Source organism: Sodiomyces alcalophilus (assembly GCF_042370955.1).
Source record: "Sodiomyces alcalophilus JCM 7366 unplaced genomic scaffold ACRALscaffold_4, whole genome shotgun sequence".
NCBI classification, from domain to species: domain Eukaryota; kingdom Fungi; phylum Ascomycota; class Sordariomycetes; order Glomerellales; family Plectosphaerellaceae; genus Sodiomyces; species Sodiomyces alcalophilus.
In genome coordinates, this window is record NW_027263535.1 from 4518731 (window position 1) to 4543441 (window position 24711).

The 24711-nt window shown below is 41.5% G+C and overlaps 2 protein-coding genes across 2 annotated transcripts; one reads left to right on the top strand and one right to left on the bottom strand.

Annotated features, from left to right (window-relative positions):
- Positions 1-18920: 18920 nt before the first annotated feature.
- On the top strand, positions 18921-21239 carry ACRALDRAFT_210605 (uncharacterized protein; the record flags this gene model as incomplete). The annotated part of the gene is made up of 5 exons (XM_071023282.1): positions 18921-19213; positions 19642-19721; positions 20092-20220; positions 20924-21024; positions 21060-21239. 5 exons carry the CDS (start codon positions 18921-18923, stop codon positions 21237-21239), a joined length of 783 nt encoding a protein of 260 aa, XP_070875230.1.
- Positions 21240-22540: 1301 nt separating this feature from the next.
- Positions 22541-23280, bottom strand: ACRALDRAFT_1063789 (uncharacterized protein). Its single transcript, XM_071016857.1, has 2 exons — positions 22796-23280; positions 22541-22731 (listed from the first exon to the last, which is right to left on the bottom strand). The coding sequence occupies exons 1-2, from the start codon at positions 22920-22922 to the stop codon at positions 22694-22696; spliced, it is 165 nt and encodes a 54-aa protein (XP_070875231.1). The 5' UTR covers positions 22923-23280; the 3' UTR covers positions 22541-22693.
- Between the last annotated feature and the right edge of the window lie 1431 nt (positions 23281-24711).

Here is a 24711-nt window from a genome sequence, read left to right on the forward strand (position 1 = left end):
CTATATTTAATTATATAAGACATAAAGCACTAAGCCATAAACTTTAGACCTCTATCACTTTCTATCCTATCCCGTTATAAACCTATATTATTAGCATCTCTGCTATAAATAGAACCACTAATAACTACCGAGAGAGAGTTATTCTATATCCATAAATTTATTTAAGTATACCCTGAGTAGGCCGTATAATAAAATTTACTAGACGGAGCCATCGCTATTATTAGATAAAAGGGAATAGCACTATATAACAGAGCAGTAAGGGAATATCAGGACGTAATCCGTATAGCTAAACGTAATAATAGAGCCCCCGGAATAGATAACGGACTAACCTTCCTAATATAATAGGAGACAGATAATTAGGCAGTAAAGGCGATACTCGTAGTAGTACTAAGATACCTAAATATTAGTAGAAGCCAGACTAATAACAGGACCCACTCCCGTAATAATAGCCAGAACCCTTTATAGAGCACACAGGTAGGCAGATAAGTAGTTAAACGATATAGTTAATAGCTATCGGTTAAGAATAGACTATAGACCGTTAATAGTTATTTAATATCCCTGAATATTAACGCTCCCCGTAGACCTTTATTCGAGGAATCTTATATATAACGGCCGATAGACTAAACTCCTTTAGCATAACCTCTATAGACGCTAGAGGATAGTTAACTACCGCCGTATATATCTCGAGAACCCTTAGTAGCCCCCGAACCGCCGCTACACAAAGTAGTCAGGATAGATATCGATAAATAGACACTAGCCTTTAGCTCCGGCACCCAGAGCCAGGGCGGCTAATAGTAATAGCGGGATTAATAATAGCAGGCGGCTCCCTAGTTAAGCCCATAGCCACCTACCGTTATATTCACTCCGGACTAATTCTAATATATAATAAGTTTTTTCGCTAATAAAGCCCCGGGCGCTAGTATTAGAGGTACCGGAGGCGCCGGACCGAATAACACTAATAATAGCGACACGCAGAATAGCAGCGGCCCATAAGTTTTCCGTTATAAACTAACCGTAATTAGATTCTTTAGTCCCCCTAAGTATATATCGCTAACCTCTATTTTATAGTCGGTTTCCGGAGATAAGGTACTTTAGCATAACGTTAAACTGTTTATTAAAAACGTTAAGGAGTAGGCGACTACCCCCGATATAGCAGAAAAAGCTTATATTAACCTACACGCCCTGTTTATAGGCGAAGCTACCTCGTAGTGGCTAACTAGTCTTATAGCTATATAACGTAGCGAGGTATGCCGTTCTCTAGACGGGTAGTATATAGCCCTCCGTCGACGCTAGTAGATTAACCCCGAGACGGTAGCGGCAAAGATAATAGATTTACGGTTTATAGCTAGGGATATTATTAACGGAAAAGCCTTCGCTAAATAAGCGAATTACTTAGCCCGTCTATACAAAGCCTTAGGAATTAGCCCCCGTACTAACCTTAACGTGTAACAGGAAATCTAAAATAGGATTAATCCCTCCCTTTAGGAGATCTACCTATAACCTAATATAAATAAACACCTAGACGAATTTATCCGATAAATTAAGGACTAGATCGCTAACCGATAGCTCTCCCTAAGGCACTAGTTATAGTATAGTATATTTCGCGTAGACTAACTAGGACCTTCGTCTACCTAATAGACCGCACCCTACGCTAACGTGCCTATATAGATAATCCCGGAGAATCGTTTAATTATATATATAGCGGACACGACCCCCGATAACGTTAATAAGACGAGTAAATACGCTAACTAGGGACGCTAGGGCGGAAACTTCGAAAGGGGCCGTTTTAATAGCGGCGGAAATCGTTTTAGTAGTTATAGCGGCTTCGGAAAAGGCTAATTACGGGGAAATAACCTTAGTAACCGCGATAGATCTTTTTAGGGACGTTAAGGCAATAATAACCGTGGAAACCGTAGTCGTAGAGGCTATTAGTTTTATAAAGGCGGACGCTGGTTCCGCGAGGAGCGTCGCCCGTATTAGCGACATATACGATAATAAGTGAAAAGTAATAGTAATCGCGACCACTAAGTAGTATATATAGCGGAGGATAACCCTAGCAAAGATACCGATAAAAAAGATTTACGCGAAAAAGGCTATATTCTTATTAATAAAATACTTAGTAAAGGCGAGGAGATATACGTTTATAAGATTAGCGAGGAGGAATTAGCTAACGGCGAAATTAACGTTTATTATTCTTATTTTATAGGCTAAGCCGGCCGATCCTATATAAGTAACCGATAAATATATAAACATAAGTTAGGAGAACGAACCTTAGTATATTAATAATAGACCGTATAGATTCCCGCCTTACCGTAATCACCAAAGCCGCTAACACACTAATATAGAAAATACGACGCCTATTTCCCTAGTAATATATAACTCTTTCGACACGTGTTTTTAAATACCTATATAGAGCCGAAGCCTAAGGGATAAGGACCTTATAAAGCCCCTATTATCCTAGCGATAACCAGGCTAATCACGCTAAAGGATCCGGAGACGCTATCCGAGTCTATAGAATAGCTAACCGAACCAGAGATCTGCACGGAAGACACTATATAAACACGATCCACCGATATATAGTATGGATCTAAGACTATACGTATATATTCGGAATATAAGAAGATCGAGCCGATAATAGCCGACGCGAAGCCACCAAGACCGACTAAGCCCGATAAACTCAGCTACCACTTCGTATTTAAGCTACACGAGATTATCGACGTATAGGCGTTAGTTAAACCCGGATTCAAGCGATATATACACTATAAAATAGCGATTAAGTTTATACCCGACGGTTAGATTATAGAAGTCTATATAGACTCCGGATATACCTTGATTCTGGTCGATAGGAATTAGCTAATAGAATACGGGAAGAACGTCTAATACGGAAAAGCTATAAACCTAAAACCGATAAAGGGGCTTACGGGGATAATCTAAGTGCAGGAGGTCGCCACCTTCGACTTCTATATTAGCGGCTATATCCGAGACACCCTAGTCACGGGACACTTTATAATTATAGCCTGGGTGATCGACGACCTGGAACTAAATATACTACTCGGAGGAACCTTCCTAAAGACCTTCGGCGTCGATATCCTATATTCTTCCGGTATACTACGGATAGTAGGATATTATAGTATACGGATCCTAATTATCGGGTATTATAGAAAGCCTATAGGCAGATACTAACGCCGAGTTATAATAGCGTAGACTATTATAGTGCCGCTATATATAGCTATATTCGTGCCTATACGGTATATAAACTTACCTAAGAACCACGAATTTCACTTTAATCTAGACCTAAAACACGATATAATACGATATATCTATAACATAGATACCCTAAAAGTGGCCTATTATATAAACGATTTAAATAGACTAAAAGTGTTACGCAGAAATAAAAGGATAGGCCGACTAATAGACTTATAGGATAACGAGGAAGTCGAAGAGGTTAACTAGGTAAACGCGTATATATTAATAGCTATAAAAAAGCACGGAGAGTTCGAGGACTCTAAATTAGTATATTATTTACTAAGAGCTACCCCCGAGGAACTTATAAAGATTATAGCGGATAATATAATAAAGAATAGTAAATACGATAAACTAAGAGCAGACAGAGAAAAGCATAGCGATATAAAGACCGAATAACCGGAGGATATACCCGAGATCACGACGAGGGACGGCGTATACGTATATACGATAGACTTACCGAAGGCTCGGGAAATCATTAAGTTATTAGAATCCTTTAATATATAGCGCGATAAAGGAATTATACCTCTGCCCCCTAATAAACGGATACGGGTCGATTTAATCGACGGATAGTAGAAGATAAATTTATACTCAAGGCCTTTTTAATTTAGCGGAGAGGATTATAACCTGCTCGATAATAAGTTTAACGGGATATATAAAGTCGGACATATAATATAGCAGAAACTGCCAACCCCTTTTACTTTCCTAGTATTTATAGTATAGCGTATAGCATAGAAGCTAAAGAAAGGTAGAGTGGTCGTGGATCTACGAAAGCTTAACGCGGCCGTTCTGCTAGACGTATACCCGATTCTATCGCAGGATAAGATTATCTAGTGTTTATAGGGGAAGAAGTGGTTTAGCGCCTTCGACGCCAGCTCTTTCTTCTACTAGCTGCCTATAAAGGAAGAATATAAAAAAAGGATAACGATTATATCCCCTAGAGGATTAGAACGCCTAGAAGTGGTACTAATAGGTTTCCGAAACTTACCACCGTTTATATAACGATTTATAGACCAGAGACTATTCAAGCATCGCTATTTCTGCAGGGCGTATATTAACGATATTATTATCTTCTTAGACACTTTCGAAAAGCATATAGAATACCTCCGGATTATACTAAAGCTATTCGAAGATATCCGGCTAGCACTATCCCTAGCAAAATCCTTCTACGTATATAATTCGGTTCGATTACTCGGTTTTAAGGTGGACGGCTTAGGTCTATACACCACTTCCGACCGAATCGAGGCTCTATAATAGATTAAAATACCCGAAAAGCTTAGCGACTTAGAGATATACGTTAGTAAAGTGGGATTTCTATAGCGATTTATCCCGTGGTTCCGAGTTAAAGTTAAGCCTTTATAACGACGGAAGACGACTATGCTTAACGACGCGAAAAAGGCCAGGCCGATTATAGTATACGTACCTAAGCACTTAAGGCAAAAGCAAACAGGTAAGTTAATATATAAACCTATAAATATCGAACGGCAGGCTTTCGAGATTATATAGAAGTAACTCACCGAAAAGATAAGGTTATACCACTATATTCCCGAAAAGATAACTTTCCTAAACTTAGACGCTAGCGCGAATAGTTTAGGAGTATTCCTCTTTTATCTAGTAAAGCCGTGGGACGGCAGTAAAATCCCTATTAATACTATTTAACTAATACTTTTCTTCTCGAGAAAGCTAATAGTAGCGGAATCGCGATATAAAGCGATAAAGCTAGAGATCTACGCCCTAGTCTAGGCCTATAAAATACTCCGAACACGCCTATAATCCTACTATAAGCCTATAATAGTTCTTACCGATTATTAAGTAACTAAGGGAATCGTCGGATAAATATCCCTAAAGACGATAGACGTTAGTAAGCTAAATCCACGCCTAATAGCGGCGTCCACTTTTCTTAGTTAATTTCGCCTAGATATCCGCTATATCCCGGGATAATAAAACGTGGTGTCGGACGTATTATCTTAACTACCGACGGTAAATAACAAGGATTCTAAGGCACTAATAGGAACTAAAAAAGCGAAAAGAACGGATAAGAAGAAATAGGCCCATAATAACGAGTTAGACGATATATAGACCGAGCACGACGAAGCATTAGCAGTATATATAGTTATCTCGGACCTAAGGCTACTAACGGATATAGACGAATACTCCTTAACTTACGTGGCCGTGGACTACGTAATGCTAGACGATTTAAAAAGGGAGTTCCGATAAGTATACCAGGAGGATCCGAAATATAAAGCCATAATCGACGAAGTTAACGCTAGATAGACCGATAAATAAACTTCTAGCGGCAGACTAATAAGACCTCTACTAACCCGACTTAAGAACGGACTATTATATACGGTCGGAGAGGCTAATAAACTAAGGTTAATGGTGCCCCGTAAACTTATTAAAAAGGTTCTATAGATAATACACGACGATAATCACTATTTTAGCGAAAAACGAATAATACACGCACTAGATAACTTTAGCTTTAAAGGTAAAGTACGTGCTATAGCAGAATAGATAAGATATTACCTAGTATGCCTAGAAAATATTATAGATCGATAAAAGCCGCTTAGAGAACTATAACCGATTTTACCGCTAGCGATACTATTTTCCGTAATTATAATTAACTTTATAGTCGGTCTATTACCCATAGAATGCCGATAGCTATTTTAAAGAATTAAGGGTAAGCTAATAAATAGACTTAATACTATACTTACCGTTACCTATAAGACTAGTAAGAAGACGATCCTTATCCCCGGATACTCGATATATATAGCTAAGGATTAGGCAGAACTGCTACTCCGGATACTATAACTAACGGACTAGGGCCTACCGATAAGAATTATATCCGATAAAGATCCGAAATTTATATCCGAATTCTGGCGCGAGCTATTTAAGGCATTAAGAGTGCTGCTAGCGATCTTAACGGCGTGGCATATATAAACCAACGGGTTATCAGAGAGGAAGAATTAGTCTATAGAAATTATCCTACGATATTATACCTCTACTAGCGATATTCCGTGGCCGGATATTATCCTAGTAGTATAGTATGCTTTAAATTAAGTATACACCGAAACACTTAATACCTCCCCGAACAAATTCCTCCTTAGATTCCGACTATAGATAGTCGTAGACTTAATAATCGGCACCGGCGCTCCGTAAGCCTATAATAAAGAGTGGACCGAGTATATTAGGTAGCTATATCACTAAGAGGCGGAATATCTAGTAACGATTACTATAGCCGATATAAAACGTTAATACGATATATCACGACGCCTATACACCTTCGAAGTCAGCGATTCCGTATATCTTCGTCTATACCGAGGATATAAGCTTCCGGGATAAGCTCGCGATTTAAGGAAATAGTTATAATAAAGGGTCGGACCTTTTCGAGTAGTTAGGGTAATTAATCCACTTATATACGAATTAGACTTCCCTTAGTTATAGCGAGTTTATAGGGTGGTATCGATCGTATAGCTAATACTAGCGCCGACAGGGGACCCGTTTAGTAAAGAATAAACGAAGCCGGGACCGGTGGTGGTAAACGGAGATAACAGCGAATAAAGATCCTATAAAATCGAGAAGTTATAAAAACGGAGAGTAATAAAAATCAGGGGGCGACTATAAACGGAATACCTAGTTAAATAAAGGGGCTAGCCGGTATAATACGATAAGTGGTATCTATAATAGCTATTAATAAAAAACGCGAGCGATATAGTTTACGACTTTAAAAGGCGGAACCCGATTACCATAGCGGAACTAATAGGCTAAACGATAAACGGCGATAAGGCAGAAAAAAGATTAGTAGGCGTTAGTAGATAAAGAGATTAGAGACAGGTTAAGCTACTACTCCTATACGGCCGACGCAGGGATAATAAAAAATACCACAAGATAAACACCAAAAACGATAACTAATAAAGAGAACGCTATAATATAGACCATGGGATTATACGCTAGATAGAAGAAGAAGAGTATTTACGATATAACGCGGCGAAGTAGAATATCCTGAATAATAAAGAAACTACCTCTCCCTACTATCGCTTACCCCTTTTTCCTACTTTCGATTACCCCTTTTTCTTTACCTCTACTAACTTCTATTTTCACCCTTAGCCCCACTCCCTTATATAAATAAAATCAAAGAATAACTTATATAGGCGTAAACGCAGTTATATCCCTTATAAAAGACTTATCTAAACGAAGAAAGAACTTAAGACGACTAACCACTTCCGGAAAATAGGAGGCGTAATTAAATACCCTTTATATTACCCTTTACTCTTACTTAAACCACCTATACCCCGAATAGGACTAAAAGATATAACCAGCTAACCTAGAGGATTCGAGTAGCAGCAGACCTACACCTTTTTTCTAATTTTCTTAACGTCCGTAAAAGTTAACCTTATTTTATCCGTTCCCGTAATAACGATAGACAGAATCCCTCTTCTATAGACTTACACGCAAGCACACACCTCTTAACCGTTAACCACTATTCTACTATAGCGAAGAAAGGCAAGGACTTAGTTCCTAATCTATAGGAATAACGTTTTATCTATAATAAGGTAAAGGAGAGTATTAAGCTGCTTAGGAAGATATCTAAATATCTATATAAATACTATCGATTATACGAGTAGTACCACGACGTCCTGCTATTCCTATTAGTAGAGTAAAGGCGTATTAACTAGGATAGAAAAGCCACTATAACGTTCTATATAAGCTAGATAGTGGCGAGCGGCAGTAATAGAAAAAAGGCGGATAATTTTAACGACTTCGTTTTTAAAAATAACCTAAGCCTATATCTACTAAAGGCATAGCACGCTATATACTATATTTAGACGAATAGTATAAAGCGGTAAATTAACGACTAGTAGGAGGAGTAGGATACGGTAAATAGACGAATATAAGACGACGACTACCTGCCCGATAACAAGAACGCTTTATAGCTATTCGAAAAAGCCCTAATCGCTACTAAAACATTTAGATATTAGGAGGACCTAGTTTTTATTATAGACTCTTAGGACAATAACACGGTAAGAGACGATAAACGATAGAATATAGATTATATAAACTTTACTATATCGGATAGTAATATCTGCGTATACGGCGATAACGACTTTAGCCTATACGATAATAATAACGCCACTAATTTAGATAATATAGTTAACCTATTACCTATAACGAGTCAGCTAACGGGCCCTAGCTAGTAATAAACCACTACTCTATAGCAGAACACGGTACTATAAATAACTAATAGCGTAACCCCACCGCCGGCAGCTATTTTAGCTCCGAAGCCCCCCGCCAGCATAGCCGTATAAGAGCCGACGGCCAACCTAACTTAAGTATAGCTAGCCGGTAACGATAATCGAGTAAAATAAATATTTACGGACTAGCGATTCGCTATTATAGGTGCGGAGGGAGCTATTAACTAGTATACTATAGCTAAAGTGGATTATTTATTAGGATCTATATTCTTCGACTATACCGACCTAGTAGTTAGGCTTAAAAATAAGCTAGCAGCTAGAAAGTCTTCTATTAAATATTATATTATTATACTAGCACTTAGGGATAAGGGGAATATTAGGCCGGACTAGCTAGACATGGTAAACCAAGATATTATTATTAGCCAGATCACGTAATAGCGGTAGAAGGGTAAGAATAATAGACAGAGAAAGCGGCTAGTATCCCTAAGCGATTTATAAGATTTTATAGACGTAAACCCAAAAAAGAAGAAAAAGACGGCTAACGATCCTAGCGTTATAGTAGCGCCTTCTATATAAACGATAAGCACCGCTCTAATAGTTACCTAGCTAATATAGCTAACTTAGACTATATAGCCGACGTTAAACTTCGCGATAAGGAATAAGCTAAACGCTATAGACGTAAGACTAAATAATTATATTAAGCGACTCGAAAGGATAATAGATAATAGAGATAAAGCCTTTAATAATAGAATCACGTAATAGATAGACGATTTCCAGAAGAAACTGGACTAAAGGGCTGATATTATATTAAAAGGATAGGAGAGAAACGATCTCCGGATTAAAAAGTTAGAAGAGAACGGTAAGAAGTAATAGACGGAACTATAATAGGCTAATAAGAAGGCCGATGATAGTTAAGCGATAACTAACGCGAGTATTAACGCCTTAGAGGCGTAAGTTAAAGCTCTATAAAAAGAAGTCGCCTAACTAAAGAAGAATATAAACACGTAGAAGCAGAAGAAATCCGCGTACCCAAAGTCGGCTTAGCCGATATCCTTATAGCCGTAAATATAAGCACCACGACTAAAGCCGGTATAGCTAAAGCCTTCATAGCCTTTATCCTTATAACCGCAGGCTCCTGCGATATCTCGATAAAACTCTTAGTCTACGGATTAGCTAGAGGATTCTGACTAATCTGGGCGTTATAGGTAAATACGTGCGACTCAAGGAATACAGACCGACTATATATCCTTAGTCGAAAAAGGAATACACGAGACTAAATTTCCTTTCTTTCCTTTTACTTCGGAACAAACACTCTTTTCGCTTTAACTTACCGAGTAAAATAACGAGTATAGTATAGTAATCGGGACGATTGCTTTTACGGGGGAGGGCACTTAATACGGGATATCTTTAGCTTAGTCACACACATATACTCTTTTAGTTAGCTAAGCTGCCGATATTAATCTATAGCTCCATAAAGCTCTACGAGCTCACAGACTTAGAATAGATCATCTTCACTTCTCTTAATTTCCTCACACACGTCTATAACTCTATAAACGCGGGATTCCGCGTAGCACTAGCCGCTTATATATCTAAAGCTTAGCGAAACCTATACGCTACGCTAATAAAGATAGACTATTACTTTAATCCACCTCCCGGCGCTCCGCTACGCTTAGTAGGCGAGTCGCCTAAGGCCGCGGAGTAAAGGAGGGAGATTATTAACCCTTTATAGACTTAAGTCGTGACCTTAACTACCTAGATCTAAGAATAATAGAACGCTATTAACTAGCTACTATAAGCGATATAAAACTAATAACGTATTACCACGCCTCGTCTTATTATACTATCGGAAAAGACTATATAGGGCCCTTAGCCGCCTATTATTACGTCCACGCCTAATATAACGCCTATTCCGAACCTTAGGACTAAAGCGCTTTTATTACCCTAAAAGTTTAACGGTAAACGCTCCGAGTATATAAGCTAATTATCCGAGATTCGCGAAAAGCTCCTACTCGATTAATATCTCTTCTAGAACGCTTATAAGAAATAGTATTTTATTAACGCCTACTTAGATAAAGCTCCCCGCCGCGTTATCGCCTCCTTCTAGGCTATAAGCGGAACCGATAGTTAATACGACCCCGAAGACTTCCTTAATTACCTTAACCGTATATATAAAGACGTTAATAAATAACCCCGCGTAGCTAACGCCCTAAGAACGTTATGCTAGCGTGAAGACTAAGCGTTTAGAAGCTTTATACCCGGTTTCGAATAATAGCTCGCTATCGCCGGGGGAGGTTAATAGGATAATACTATAAAGATTATATTCCTAGAAGGAGCTCTTAGTAATCGCCTCCGCGCCGCCCTTATTACTACGAAACTACCGAATAACTACTACGCTTAGGTAACCGAAGTATAAAGTATCGCTTAGAGACTTAAAGCCCTCGCTATAAGGCTATAGTTCGGCTAAGCGCTATATAATAATAATAATAATAGTTATACTTATAATTATAATAATAATATAAAGATAGGAGGAGTTAATCGAATATAGACTAAGAAGAAAGAGATAAGAGAGTGCTATAACTATAGAAAGAAAGGATACCTTACTAGAAGATACCGCTTAAAGAAACAAGACGCTAAGGATTATAAAAAGAACCGCGTAGTAAAGGTCTTAGTAGCCTTAGATAATAAGACGATCTATACGGGAGTCACGGATAATAATAAAGACTCGGAAAAAGAATAGCTCTAGTATAAAAACGGGCATTAAAGCCTATTATAGAGGAATAAAGGGATTAGAAAGAGTTTATATTATAGTCGTATAATAGTTATTTAGCTCTTATATAAGCACGGATTAATAAAAAGTTAGTTACCGCTCTTATAGATACTGGATATAACTATTATATAGCTATAAATAAACGTCTTATAAAGTCCCTCCGCCTCCTATTAGTTAATAAGACTAAAAGACCCCTCTCGGGGTTCTCCGATACTATAGGGTCTATAAGGAGTTCCGGTATTATTATATATAATCTTAAGATCGGTGGATATATATAACGACTATTCGCCTATATAATACTAGGATTAGATTATAATATATTCCTAGGGAAACTATAAATAGAATATAACGATATTACTTATTACGCGAAGAGATATCGCCTTTACCACGGAGTGGCCCGGATAGATATCCGACTCTAAGGCGAAAAAGAACCCGATAATATTAGAGCTATCCGTGGAGCTTAGGTAGTAACCGGGTCGGTATTTACCGGTATTATATAGTAATTACGAAGGAGATAACGGTTCGGTAAAAAGGAACTCGCGCTTTACGCTATTAGTATTAAGGATATCGATAAGGCCCTCCGAAGTAAGTCCCTAGTTAACCCCCGGAAGTATATCCTAGAAGAGATACTATAATAATTTCCGGACTTATTCTCCGACTTATAAGTAAACCGCCTTCCCCCTTATCGACCTAGGGTTAACTATAAAGTAAACCTTATATAAGGGCCTAACGGTAAAGAGCCAGAATTACCCTAGGGCCCTCTTTATGATATATCCAGAAAGGAACTCTTAGTCCTATAAAAGACCCTTACCGACCTTATCGATAAGGGGTTTATACGAGCTAGTAGCTCCGCCGCTAAAGCTCTAGTTCTATTTATAAAAAAGCTAGGAGGTGGGTTACGATTCTATTACGATTACTATACCTTAAATACGATTACCTAGAGAGACCGCTATCCTCTCCTACTAATTACGGAGACACTCCGAAACCTAGAGCGAGCTAAGTAGTTTATAAAGCTTAATATAGTTATTATATTCTATAAGATCCGAATAGCTATTAGCTATAAAATAAAAATAGCGTTTTAAACTTAATTCGGCTTATTTAAATAATTAGTATACCCTTTTAGACTTAGTAGCGCCCCCGCGTCCTTTTAATAATATATTAATAAGACGTTATAACGCTACCTTAATAACTTTATTACCGTATATATTAATAATATCCTAATTTACTTAAGTGGATCCCTCTATAACTATAAGAAGAAGGTTAACCTAGTATTATAATCGCTAAGCGATATAGGATTAACGCTTAACCTAGTAAAGTACGAGTTTAGCGTAAAGACCGTAATATACTTAGGGTTTATAGTTACTACTAGCCAGGGCGTTTTATATAACCCCGATAAACTAAAGGCGATCCGAGAGTAGGAAGCCCTGACCTCGGTAAAGGGAGTCCGAAGCTTCTTAGGCTTTATAAACTATTACCGTATATTCGTGGAGAACTTCGCCTATATTATATCCGCCTTAATAAGACTAATAAAGAAGGATCGAGTATTCTCCTAGGGTCCTAACGAATAAGCGGCCTTCGAAGAGGTTAAGAAAAGGTTCTAGGAGGAACCGATCCTATAATAATAGGTCTTAAGTAATAAGACCTTTATAGAAACCGATTACTTAGGATTCGTACTAGGAGGTGTATTAGTTTAAGAAGACGAATAAGGATATTATTACGTAGTCGCTTACTACTTAAGGCGACTTATAGAAGCTAAGTATAACTACCCTATTTATAATAAGGAGATATTAGCGATTATAAGTTACGTGACGTATTAAAGAGCAGAGCTCCTAAGTTATAGTCGTTTTATAATCCTATCCGACTATAAGGCCCTAGAATACTTTATAATAAAGAAGATACTTAATAAAAGGTAAAGCCGATAGGCTAGCGAGCTCGCCTAGTTTAACTTCGTGTTAGAATACCGTAAGGGTGCCGATAACTATACCGCCGATACCCTCTCGCGAAGAGAATAAGATAAACTAAAGGACTTCTCCGATAAATAGGAATAAGCGCGATATATATAGTTAATCCCTAAGACCTTAATTCCCCTAAAGATCCGCCTCCTTCGTGAATACCTATAAGTATTCGAAGCTAATAATAAATTATAACGGCTATAAGACGCTATAGCAGAAGAAGATAACTAGTATCGCTAAGCTATATAAGCCGTATCTAAAGGCGATTAATAGTTTTCCCTTTTATTAGGTCTCCGAGCCTAGATTACCGAATACGGGATTACCTTATAAGGACTACTAATATTCCGAGATCGCCTATAGGTACTAGGAGCCTAAGAAAGGAGTATATTATAAACGCGAGTAATCTAATCTATACACGACTTTATAATTAGAGGTTACCCGGGGTAAGATAATATAATTACCCTTATAGCGAGACGCTTCTTTTAGCCGGGAATAAACCAAGATATATATAGGTTTATATATAATTATAACGTTTATAACTAAAGCTATACGTAGCGGAACGCTTAATAAGGACTCTTAAAACCACTCCTGATTCCTGAATAAATAAGGAGCAACCTATTAATAGACTTTATAATAAATCTACCCCCCGCTAAGGAGAAGAAGTATAGATACTTATAGGTTATAACTAATCGACTTATAAAGGCTATTACCCTTAAAGCGATAGACTCTATAAAGGCGGAAGCTTATACTAAACGGTTCCTATATTATTATTTTCGGTTCCACGGTATACCTCGCTTAATCGTAAATAATAAAGGTTTTAACTAGATAAGTCGCTTTTAGCTATACTTCTATAAATTAGCTAAAATCGAATAACGATTAAGCACTATATATTACCCCTAGACCGATAAAGCCACCGAATAAGTAAACTAAAAAGTATAGGCGTACCTCTAAGCCTTTATTTACTATATATAAGATAATTAGGATAGGTTACTACTTACCGCCTAACTAGCGTTAAATAACCGAGAAAGCTTTACTACTAAGATAAGCCCGTTTTTCCTTAAATACGGATACTATATCGACCCGATCTAGATCTATAAGGAACTAAGTAACGATACTCGGGAGTTTATAGCCTATAACCTGCTTCGCCGTCTCTAAAAAGCTATAGAGTTCGCCTAAGCCTTAATAGCGGCTATATAGCTATAATAGGAAGAGTTAGCGAATAAGCGCCGTATCCCCGCTAAACGCCTTCGTAAAGGCGACCTTATATAGCTCTTACTCACGAATTACTTTACCCTAAAACCGTTATATAAGTTAAGCTAGCTATACTAAAAGTATAGGGTTACTAAGGTTATTAACCCGTATATTATAGAACTAGATATACCTTCGAATATATACCCGAGGTTTTATATAGACCTCCTACGATATATAAGCAAAGACCCGCTTCTTAGTTAAATTCTACACAACCCCTAACCCGGACTAATTCGTAATAGCCTTAAAAAAAACGAATAAACGGTAAAGGAAATCTTATACGCTAGGAATAGGAGGGTAAGTAAAGGCGTAAGGAGAGAGGTATTAGTAAAGTAGGAAGGATACGCCTAGATATCTTAGGAACTAATAAAGTCCCTATAAGAATTAACCGCCCTAGACCACTATAAAGAGAAGTATAGCCTAATTAAAGTTAATAACGGACTACGCGAATAGTATAAGAAAAAGAAAAGTTATAGGAAAGGTAGTAAGGGTTAAGTAAAGGTTAGGATAATAGTAAAGCCGTCCACGTTAATTAAGTCGGGGCGGATAAGCCCCGCCCCTAGCTACCGGGTTTAGGTATTAAGATTAATATTATTATAAGTATCCTTATAACCGTTAACGCTTTTAGCGATAATAAGAGATAACGTAAACGCTATAACCTCGGCCTACCTATCCTTCTTCTTTCCCTTAAAGGACTCGATATCCTTTACCTTAATACGAATAACCCCTACGATATTCTTAACCACCTATAAGAACCGGTTAAGCCGGCGTAGGCCTTTTACCCCTATAAAGGTAATCGTTACGCTAAGAACGGGTATAATAATAATAGGAGGCGCCGCGATAGGTATAGGTCTACCTGCTATAATATAGGAGTCCTCGTAGGGGGGGGAGGCGGTGGCTTATACTAATAAGTAAGGCTTACCGGTACCTAAGTTAATAGGCGTTAAGATAGGCTTATCCTCTTATAAAGTGCTAGAGGTTTTTTTTAAAACCCCGGACGCCTTTTAGAAGGCTAAATAAGCCGCTATAAGCGCCTTTATCGCCTTAGGGCTATAGAAAGGGTTATTATTAACCACCTTCGCCGCCTTTAGGAGTACTACTAATAAACTAATTATCCTAGGCGGAGGAGGAACGTACTTATAACCGCCCTTTAAATAATTATAGCACTTAGGATCGGGTATCCTTACTCTAGGTCCTAACTAATCGCGGTAACGCCGCCTATCCTAGCTATTTATAATAGCCTTTACGTAAAAGTAATAAAAGACTAAACGGGTCCCTTTAGGAGGATATTTTATTCTATAAGCGCGCTTCGCGGGGCTCTTAACTACTATAAAAGCTTCGCCCGCGGAACGCTTACCCTTAGCCTTAGCGGCTCGGGCTAGCTAGGCGCGGCGGTCTATAGCCGAGGCAGGAGAAGTAATCTCCTTACTAGCCGGGGCGGGAGCAGGTGCCTCCTTACTAGTATTATTATTATTATTATTATTAGCCCCCTATATTATATATATAAGTTTATAAACGTCGCGCGAAGCTTTTAGGAAGAACGGGAAACGTACCTTAGGGGCCGGAGATAATCCTAAAAACTTAAATATCTTCTAGAGAGAGAGATAAGGGGTTAGAACGATAAAACGGTATATAAAAGGGTGGTAGGCGATAAAAAACGTATTACTAATAGTAAAGGATATTATTAAAGAAAAGAAGAAAAAATAAAATAACAGAGGTAATAGTAAAGTTAGTATTATTAATAAATAAGTTACACGGTTAGGGAAGGTACGCTTATCGGTTCCTTATATAAAAGGAACGATCCTATAACCCGTCTATAAATAATAATAATAGCCGTATATAACACGTTAATTAATCGTATAACTATAAAGGCCTACCTTAAGCGCTCTTTAACGAATAAAGAGGTTATTCGGGATTAAAAAGCTACTAAGGGTCGTTATTTAATTAATAAAAAGGCGTTATTCGATTAAATAATAACGCTCCGCGAACCTATACTAAAAACTAACGACTCACCGAGGGGGGAGGGGGGTAATATTACGGGCTAACCCTATAAAGATAATCCGGTAAAGCACCGGATTTTCCGACTAATTATAGTATACTCCTAGTAGGTCGCCGCGATATTATATTTAGGTCGTAGGCACCTATAGAGTTTTCCCCTTTCCTTCTTTTCTCCTTAGCTTTAGATAATTTAATTATTCGGCCTTACTCTATAAATAACTCGTGACTAGCCGCTTATATAAAGCTTCTAAACGCTTAGTCTTTACGCTAGCGTAACGTTCTTAGGGCGTTAGCCGCGCGGGGTTATTCGTTAACGTCTTTATATATACGGTTAAGGTAATTAAGGAAGTCTTCGGGGTCGTATTAACTATTGGTTCTGCCTATAGCCTAGAAGGAGGCGATAACGCGGCGGGGAGCTTTATCTAAGTAGGCGTTAATAAAATACTATTTCTCGTAAGCGTTTTAGAAGAGATATTAATCGAGTAGGAGCTTTTCGCGAATCTTAGACGACTAGCTCGCGTACTCGGAGCGTTTACTGTTAAACTTCTAGGGTAGTAGAAGCGCTTTAGTCCTAAGGTTCGGAATAGGCGTTATATTAGGCGTAGGCGTAGTAACGGGCGGCTAAGGGCCCTATATAGTCTTTTCCGATAATATAGTAAGATAAGGCGTGGTTATACGTTATTAGTTTTATATCGCCTATAGTAGCTAGTTAATAGCGTTCTGTTATTCTTAGATCTAGGTAGTTAAGGTCACGACTTAAGTCTATAAAGGGTTAATAATCTCCCTCCTCCACTCCGCGGCCTTAGGCGACTCACCCGCTAGGCGTGGCGGAGCGCTAGGAGGTGGATCGAAGTAATAGTCTATCTTTATTAGCGTAGCGTATAGGTTTCGCTAAGCTTTAGATATATAAGCGGCTAGTTATAAGTTATTTATAGAGTAAGGCCGAATAATTAAATTATCTAAAGCTAAGGAGAAAAGAAGGAAAGGGGAAAACTCTATAGGTGCCTACGACCTAAATATAATATCGCGGCGACCTACTAGGAGTATACTATGATTAGTCGGAAGATCCGGTGCTTTACCGGATTATCTCTATAGGGTTAGCCCGTAATACGTGATACCGTAGATACTAAGTAATAGTATATTAAAGCGGTTAGTTTTATAGGTATAGTTAAAAAGGAGGTGGTTAGGCGCTTAATATAGTAGCTGGATAGAAGATTATGGCGTAATAAAGAGGCACTTAATACGGCCTAGGTTATTTTAAAGGTCTCGGTAAAAGTAATTCGCTTTGTTATTAAGTTACTACTAAATTACTAGGCGTTAGCTAAGTTTTATATACGTAGGGGAATAAAGAGTACCTTATAAAGCCACTGTAATGGGGATCGGCTAGTAAGCTCGTTCTTACGATATTTAGTAAGTAAGTTTATAATATCCGTATATATAACCTAGAGAGCTGCTTATTCCGGATCTTTAGAGTTTCGGAGCCTTATTATAATCTGTTAAGGCCGAATACCAGTATTCTATATATTAACGACCTTATCCTTAAATATAGATAGCTAGGAGGTTCGAAAGGCTAGAAAAGAGGAAGCCTTAGCCTATTCGTGGTTATAGGAAGAGGCTATATCGTTGCCGTGACCACGAACCAAATCCACGATCCATTTCCTATTATGTTATTCCTTAATATTAATCCGAAAAGGGCAGTTCGTTATCTACGTTAACGTCTTCCTACGCTTAGATTTATAGGCTTAGGAGACTCGAGCTGCTTTAGAACGTCCCTTCCTATAGCGAAATATAATATAAGTCGCTTTCCTACCTATAAAGGCGGCTAGATACTACTCTTTAATAATAAGAGAGTAGCCGTTTAAGAAGGCGTGTTCCTGGATAGCCCTTTGAGCCTCTTCTGCTGAATCGTAGGTCGGGCTAATCAGCGGCGGCGGGCCGTAGGGGCGTTCTATCGCGATAGTGGTGATAATCGATAATAAGAAGTAGGATACTAAGCCAGGTGGTTAAAGATTGAAGTGAAGAAGAGTAATAAAGGCTACCTACGTAGATAGGCAGTAAGGTATATACGAAGTAGGCGGAATTAATACGATATAACTATATATACCTCGGCCCGCTAAGACCTCGCTTCATTATAGAAAAATAGGTCTTATATAAGTAAGAGAACATATGGAGTCATGACTCCACTTTTACGGGCTCGATATCAAAATATACGGGCTCCGCAGTGCTTCCCTTTATCCACTTAACGTGTCGCAACGCGATTTCCCTCCTTTACAAAGTACCTATAATATAACCTAACCCTTCCATTACCAAATAGACAGTAATTCAGATATGCACTCTATAACTCCGGGTATAGTGATTCCTTGTGCTTTTCTCTGGCTATATAATGCTTTTTTTTTTTTTTTTTGATTTTTTCTGGGCAGACTTTATGAAAGTTATTCACATCGGAGCCTACGAAGTAAGCGTTAACATCTTGATATCGGGCGGCTACTCGACGCTTTGGTCGACTCGCTGTATTACATAATCATGAGAACTCCTCCGTCTCTCGTTTTCATTCTTTTTTTTTTTTTTTTGTTTTTTTCGTTTTCCCTTCTTCTGCCCCTACTACTTCGTCTTCAACACTACACTACCTACACTACCACATTCACTCCCAATGGTACTGCTAGCATTCGCCTCACATCGCAATACCGGTTCATGTCGAAAAATATCGCAAAAGAGGCTCAACACTCGGAACTCTATCCCAACATAATCTTGGGAAGCCGGTACAGGGACATGCGTTGTAAGGCCAGGGGCAAGGCACCTTCGAAGCACATGGGGCTGTAACTGGTCTAATTATGCGGGGTACCAAAGAAGCACCGAGCTATACCCGTTCCTCCCGGTTCCCCCGGCTTTGCAGGCGGCTACCTACTCTTTTATCGTTCTCCTCTGCCTGAGACTCCTGTGGGCTTCCACTTTCCAAGGCCCTCTTCTCCTCCATAGCTTCCCGGTGGTCTTCGTTTCCTGACGCGCAGTCTTCACGATTCCACCTATCCCATGTCAGCATCCAAATGCATGTACTGATCGGGGATCGGCTACAAAGACGGCATTCATTTATGCCCGAGTCGGTTCAGATGGGGTCTTATCGAGGCTCCTTCCCAGTGACGGCATGTGCCTGCCTACCTAACCCGAATCTCACCGAAACCTACCTAGTCTAGTCTACCACATCCATCCGCCCCATGTCTCGTTACATTGCTTCCCATTGTTGCAGATCCCTGACCCTTCCCACGACTTGGCGGGACCGGTCCATCAAGACGAGACGGAACGCGCTTAGAGACCAAGGGCTGCATTGTGATGAATACCACAGTACTTGACGAGTCTGTGGCATCGAGGGGCAGGATCTCTCATGTCAAGGTCGAGTCGCGACCATAGCACTTGACAAACTATCCGCCAATATCACAAAATTGTAGTGATCGTGTGCCATTTTCCCCTCAGAATAAACGACACACCATGCCATATAGGTTTGCAAGAAGTGATACCGCACGAATTCGGGTTGACGTCAGTCGACGAGACGAGCATGTGGACAGACCAGGGCGAACAGACACACGGAAGCACGTTCGGCTAAGGCGCGTGGCGTTGAGGGCGAGATAAACTTACATACCATACTGCTAGAGTGCCAAGTCCCCGACCTCCCCACCCATGCTAATGCTGGTCCCACGAGGTCGAGAAACAGGCACATTTGACGAGACGAATGAAAGACGCGTTTTAATATGCTTCTTCCTGGACGAGAACCTAGAAGACGGGGGGACATCGGGTGCCCACCACACACTTCAACCAGAGGATGCGATGCGTATCTAGGACTGCTGCGAGAGCGGGAAACAAGGGATACCTTAGTTCCCGCTGTGGTGGTGTGTCCCGCCCGGGGGTGGTGGATACTACATACATAATGAAGAGGGCCTCAGACGAGGACGGCGAGCATCTAGAAGCTCTCCGACGTACTGTACAGTGCTAACATTGCAGCCTAACTGACGCTGAAGGAAGTTGGCGAGACACCAGGTTGAATATAACAATTCCCCGGTGTCTGCGTTAAACACCGGGTAGCCTTGATTATCCAGTCAGGCAGTTGCAGAATGCATGCTCATGTCAGTGTTGATAAAGGTGGTCCTGGCTGTACGAATAATGACTGCATAACAACCGAAGCATTTTGACCCAACCAAGCAGGTATTCGCTCCGTCACTTTAACGCGGTCTTTACGAGTACCTAGAGCAAGTCCACACTCACCCCTGAATGCAATGGAGACGGCGTGGCCTTCTGGTGCTTTTCTACTGCTGTGAGCTCTTGCGCCAGGCAAGTTCTCTAGTAGGGGCAAGTCCTCGTCTACCCTGCCTGCTTGTTGCCATGGCTGAGAATACTCTGCCTCCGATTTGGCGGTGCCAGCCTCTCAAAGTCGCATGTGAGCATGCGTGTGATGGTTAGGTGGTTAGACGCAAGAAAGGGGTTGATAACAGTCGGGGACCGACCTGAGCCACTTCAGCCATTCCATTCTCCGTGAGCCCGGCTCATCCAAAAGCTGTACCGTAGCACTGGCGTGCCGCTTCTAGTCTTGGCTTTTACCGTCTTGCAACGCGCGCGCGCGCGGGGAATCGATGGTACAGTAGCACGACATTAACTTGAATATGGGACGGGGAGGGGCTGACAAGCGACAAGGAGGAGGCGGCGAAGCAAGGGAGTGAAAAGGTCAAAAAGGATCCATGTGACGACCGATTGGTGGACAAGACTCCGTCGACTAGCGTGAGCCAACGGGGCACAGTTAGCGTTTCGGAAAGAGGTGGGGAACGGGACTATGTGGAGACCTTCCGCGCCGCATGATGTGCATCATATGCCCCGTGCACATAAGGAGTCTCACTTGCGAGCGAAGCTCAAGCCCGTCTCTTCACACCATCTTTTTTCAAAGCGTCTTCAAGATTGACTGTTCACACGCCCAGGACTAAGCCTACCTGGGGCTAGTCCAAGATCTCCCAGCCTTTTCTCTGCTGTGGGGATGGGTGTTGGCATTGTCTCATTCGACTCGAGTCACATGGGACGTTGGGGCTTTCCGGGTCAAAGGCGTCCGGACGGATGTGGCTTGACTTGAAAGGCGAGCTAGTAAACGGCGCCCTTCGTGACGTGACTTGGTCGCGTTTCAAAATACATTATACAGTATTCGCAACTCCTGTCGACAAACGTCTCGCACTCGGGCACGAGGCAGAAGGACGCCGAGGTAGAAGATTGAGACCAAAAAGGCTGTACAACGTACATAAAGCAAGCTCGTTCCTATTGCCTCGGAGACAAAATACCAGGATTGGGCCTCGGTAGACCCGTCACTGGGTGGAAAGTCCGCCGTTGTCGAGGATGAACAAGGGGCGTCAGATGGTCGTTTATCGGTCTTATTTGTGAGCAACCTCTCCCGGTTTATCCGTCCTACTTTTACTGTATGTTGGCACCAGAATTCAGCTGTGGCGTTATCCGATGGGCCAATCATTGTGATGCCTCCCTAGTAGCGACGCTCTTTTGTTAGAGGAGGCTGTGTTCTGAACCAACGGGACAAACTCGACTAAGCCCACGGTAACACAGGATTCTGTCGGTCTGACACTGCTGATGGGCAAGTGGAGCAGACGAGAAAGAGCACAGTGCAGTTAGGCGCCGCTGGAACATATCCTTGCGGGGATACCGGGATAGGATACTATGGCTCGTCCGCGCTGCCTGGGTTTCCCCGGGGGCACATCTTGTGGAATCCCGCTGCCTCGCTCGGAAGTGGATAAGAAACGCAAAAAAAGGACCGGTAGAATGTAAGCTGGTGAGTCAATCGATAATAGGCGCTGGGACGGAGAGGGCCGCACCATATTGCAACCTGTGGGATAGAAGTGGTAGAGGGATGGATGTGATGCGGTGAGAAGAGGTGGAGGAAGGATCTCTGGCGAGTCAAGTAAGACCTGGAGAAAGTGAACACTTGACCGGTCGTCGAGTTGGCTCCTCCGCGTCGTTACTTGAAAACCAAAGACATCACGAAACTGGACTTCCAAGGCCCACTTGCTTAGTAGAGGATTCTGTAACAATGGGCAAGAGGAAAAACATTCCATGCATATATGATATACGAACTGAATGCTGACATCTGAACAAGTGGGAAACTAGGTTACGGTAGGTAACGGTTGGGTGAGTAAGATCCAGTGTTGCGGGTACCGACAAAGGGCCACCGTTCGTTCAACCGCGCTACGTCCCTTTGGACAGCCACCTGGGAGACGGAAATGATGCCCAACAGCCAGGATTGAAAGCTTGGGCACCATTCAATTGTTGGCGCGGATTTCGAGACAGACGGTCATAGGTGTCTGAACTTTCCATCAATATTCCTGGTTACTCTTGACATACCGGACTGATATTGTGAGTAGCCCTGGTTTCGCGAATCTGATATCTCCACGCGATTAGATGGTACATGCTGCGATTGTTCGCAAATGCAGCCCTACCAGCTGTGGCCATCGGTGTCCAGTGGTCCCTCTCGAGTGCGACCACCACCATTGTGCTAAGGAGGTGTGGTTGTGAGGGGCGATAGGGCGATAAGGGGGGGAGGGGGTCGTGTGGGATGCTTCGTTCCAGCGCTGCGGTGCTGGAGCCGGGCCGCACCTAGGTCGGGGTACAGGATGAGCACAAGGGAACATACATACGTCTTCGTACACAGGTGCACAGAAGGCTTGACACCATTTTCTTCTACAAGAGCCGTGTTGCCAGGTGGGTGCGGTGGTTAATAGAGTGGTGGGAGCTTTGGACAGCACGCATATGGATGGGCCCGGCAGTCTGGCTGGGGAGATGAGGTGACTGGAAAGGTACTGGAATACCGGTAGTTGTATTCAAGCAGAGTATATTTCGACAACGTTGGACAGCGTGCAATTGCATCCAGGGAGAAGACGAATTCTTTTGAAGACAGATGCGGGCACTTCATCGCTTCGGTACGGATGCTTACAGAGGGTACCTACATTACCAAGCACCGTACCTGGTGAGAAATAGCCTTGTCTGGAAGGTCGTTGTTGGGCTGGAGTTTTCCGTTCAGCTCTCGGACTTGGGTCTGGCGAGCCGGGGTTAAGGAATCGCCAAACGGTGGTTCTTCAATTGGTAATCAGGCTCGCCGGCTCCGATATATCTGATACCGTGGCACGCAGCGCCGTTTGGTTATCACGATCTTACCTCGTACATGTTGATTGCTTCGAATATAGATTGTTCGCCGTGGGGATTTTTAAGCAGCTTTTCCTTTACACACACTAATTATATTTGGATTTCACGTGGTTAACATGTTACACGTTGTAGATTTGCAACGACAGGGGTACTACTGTGTTGATGCGTCATTCCTGGACAGTGCACGCACGGGCAATATTCGCTTATATGTACAGTACGTTCAAGTGCCCGCACGCCCGCATGTACATATACGTTGTACATATATGGATACTCCGTACTTTTCTCCTTGGGTATTCTGGCCGTCAAGATGCACTCTGAATCGCTTTCCATCCGTACGTTATACTTTGTCCACTGAATTGACCCCTGTCCCCTTCGTACTCGTACTTCGTATGCAACTCCCTTGCCCTTCCGTCCCTGTCTCCGTTTCCCCCTGTTCCTTGTGCTGTGGAAGGCTTATCGCTCCCCCGTCAAAGAATACATCTCGCACGGTCCCCACTTAAACGTTTCTTTCCTGCCCAGAGACTTGACCGATGACTCTAACCTTCTTTCTTCTCCCCCCTCTTCTCCTTCCCACACCCCCCACTCCCGTTGGCCCAATCTCCACACCACACCCATCCAGCCCACACCGCACCGAGGACTGACGACAGTCCAAAAGCACGCTTCCTCAGCCCTCCGCCACAGTCGCGTTCCATCATTTACACTAGCCTCGCGGACTCAAAATATTCTCGTCGCATCGCAAAGAGATTCTTTTTACTTTGGTTCTGTAAAGAATCCTCTCCTCGTCAGCCTGCTGAATGCGCGTTGCGCCTCTGCGTTCGTTAGGCTGATGGATTGCAACGGGTCCTCTCTACACCACAGTCAATTTGCGCCCACACTTCTGCGATCACCCAAAAAACACTTCTAGTCCCTAATTACATATTACTCCGTCGCTGTCAAACGACATCGACGCTGTCCACCCCCGCTTCTGCTGATATTTTCGGCGCGCCTTTCCGTGCCACTGCGACAATCGAGAGGGCGATAGCACCTTCGTCGCCTGTTCCACCTATTACGCATTCGTCTCCTTCGGCGCGTTGCTTATTTGTCTAATGCCATCATCATATTGGCCTTACTTTTACTCAACTGTCGCCTACCCGAGTCG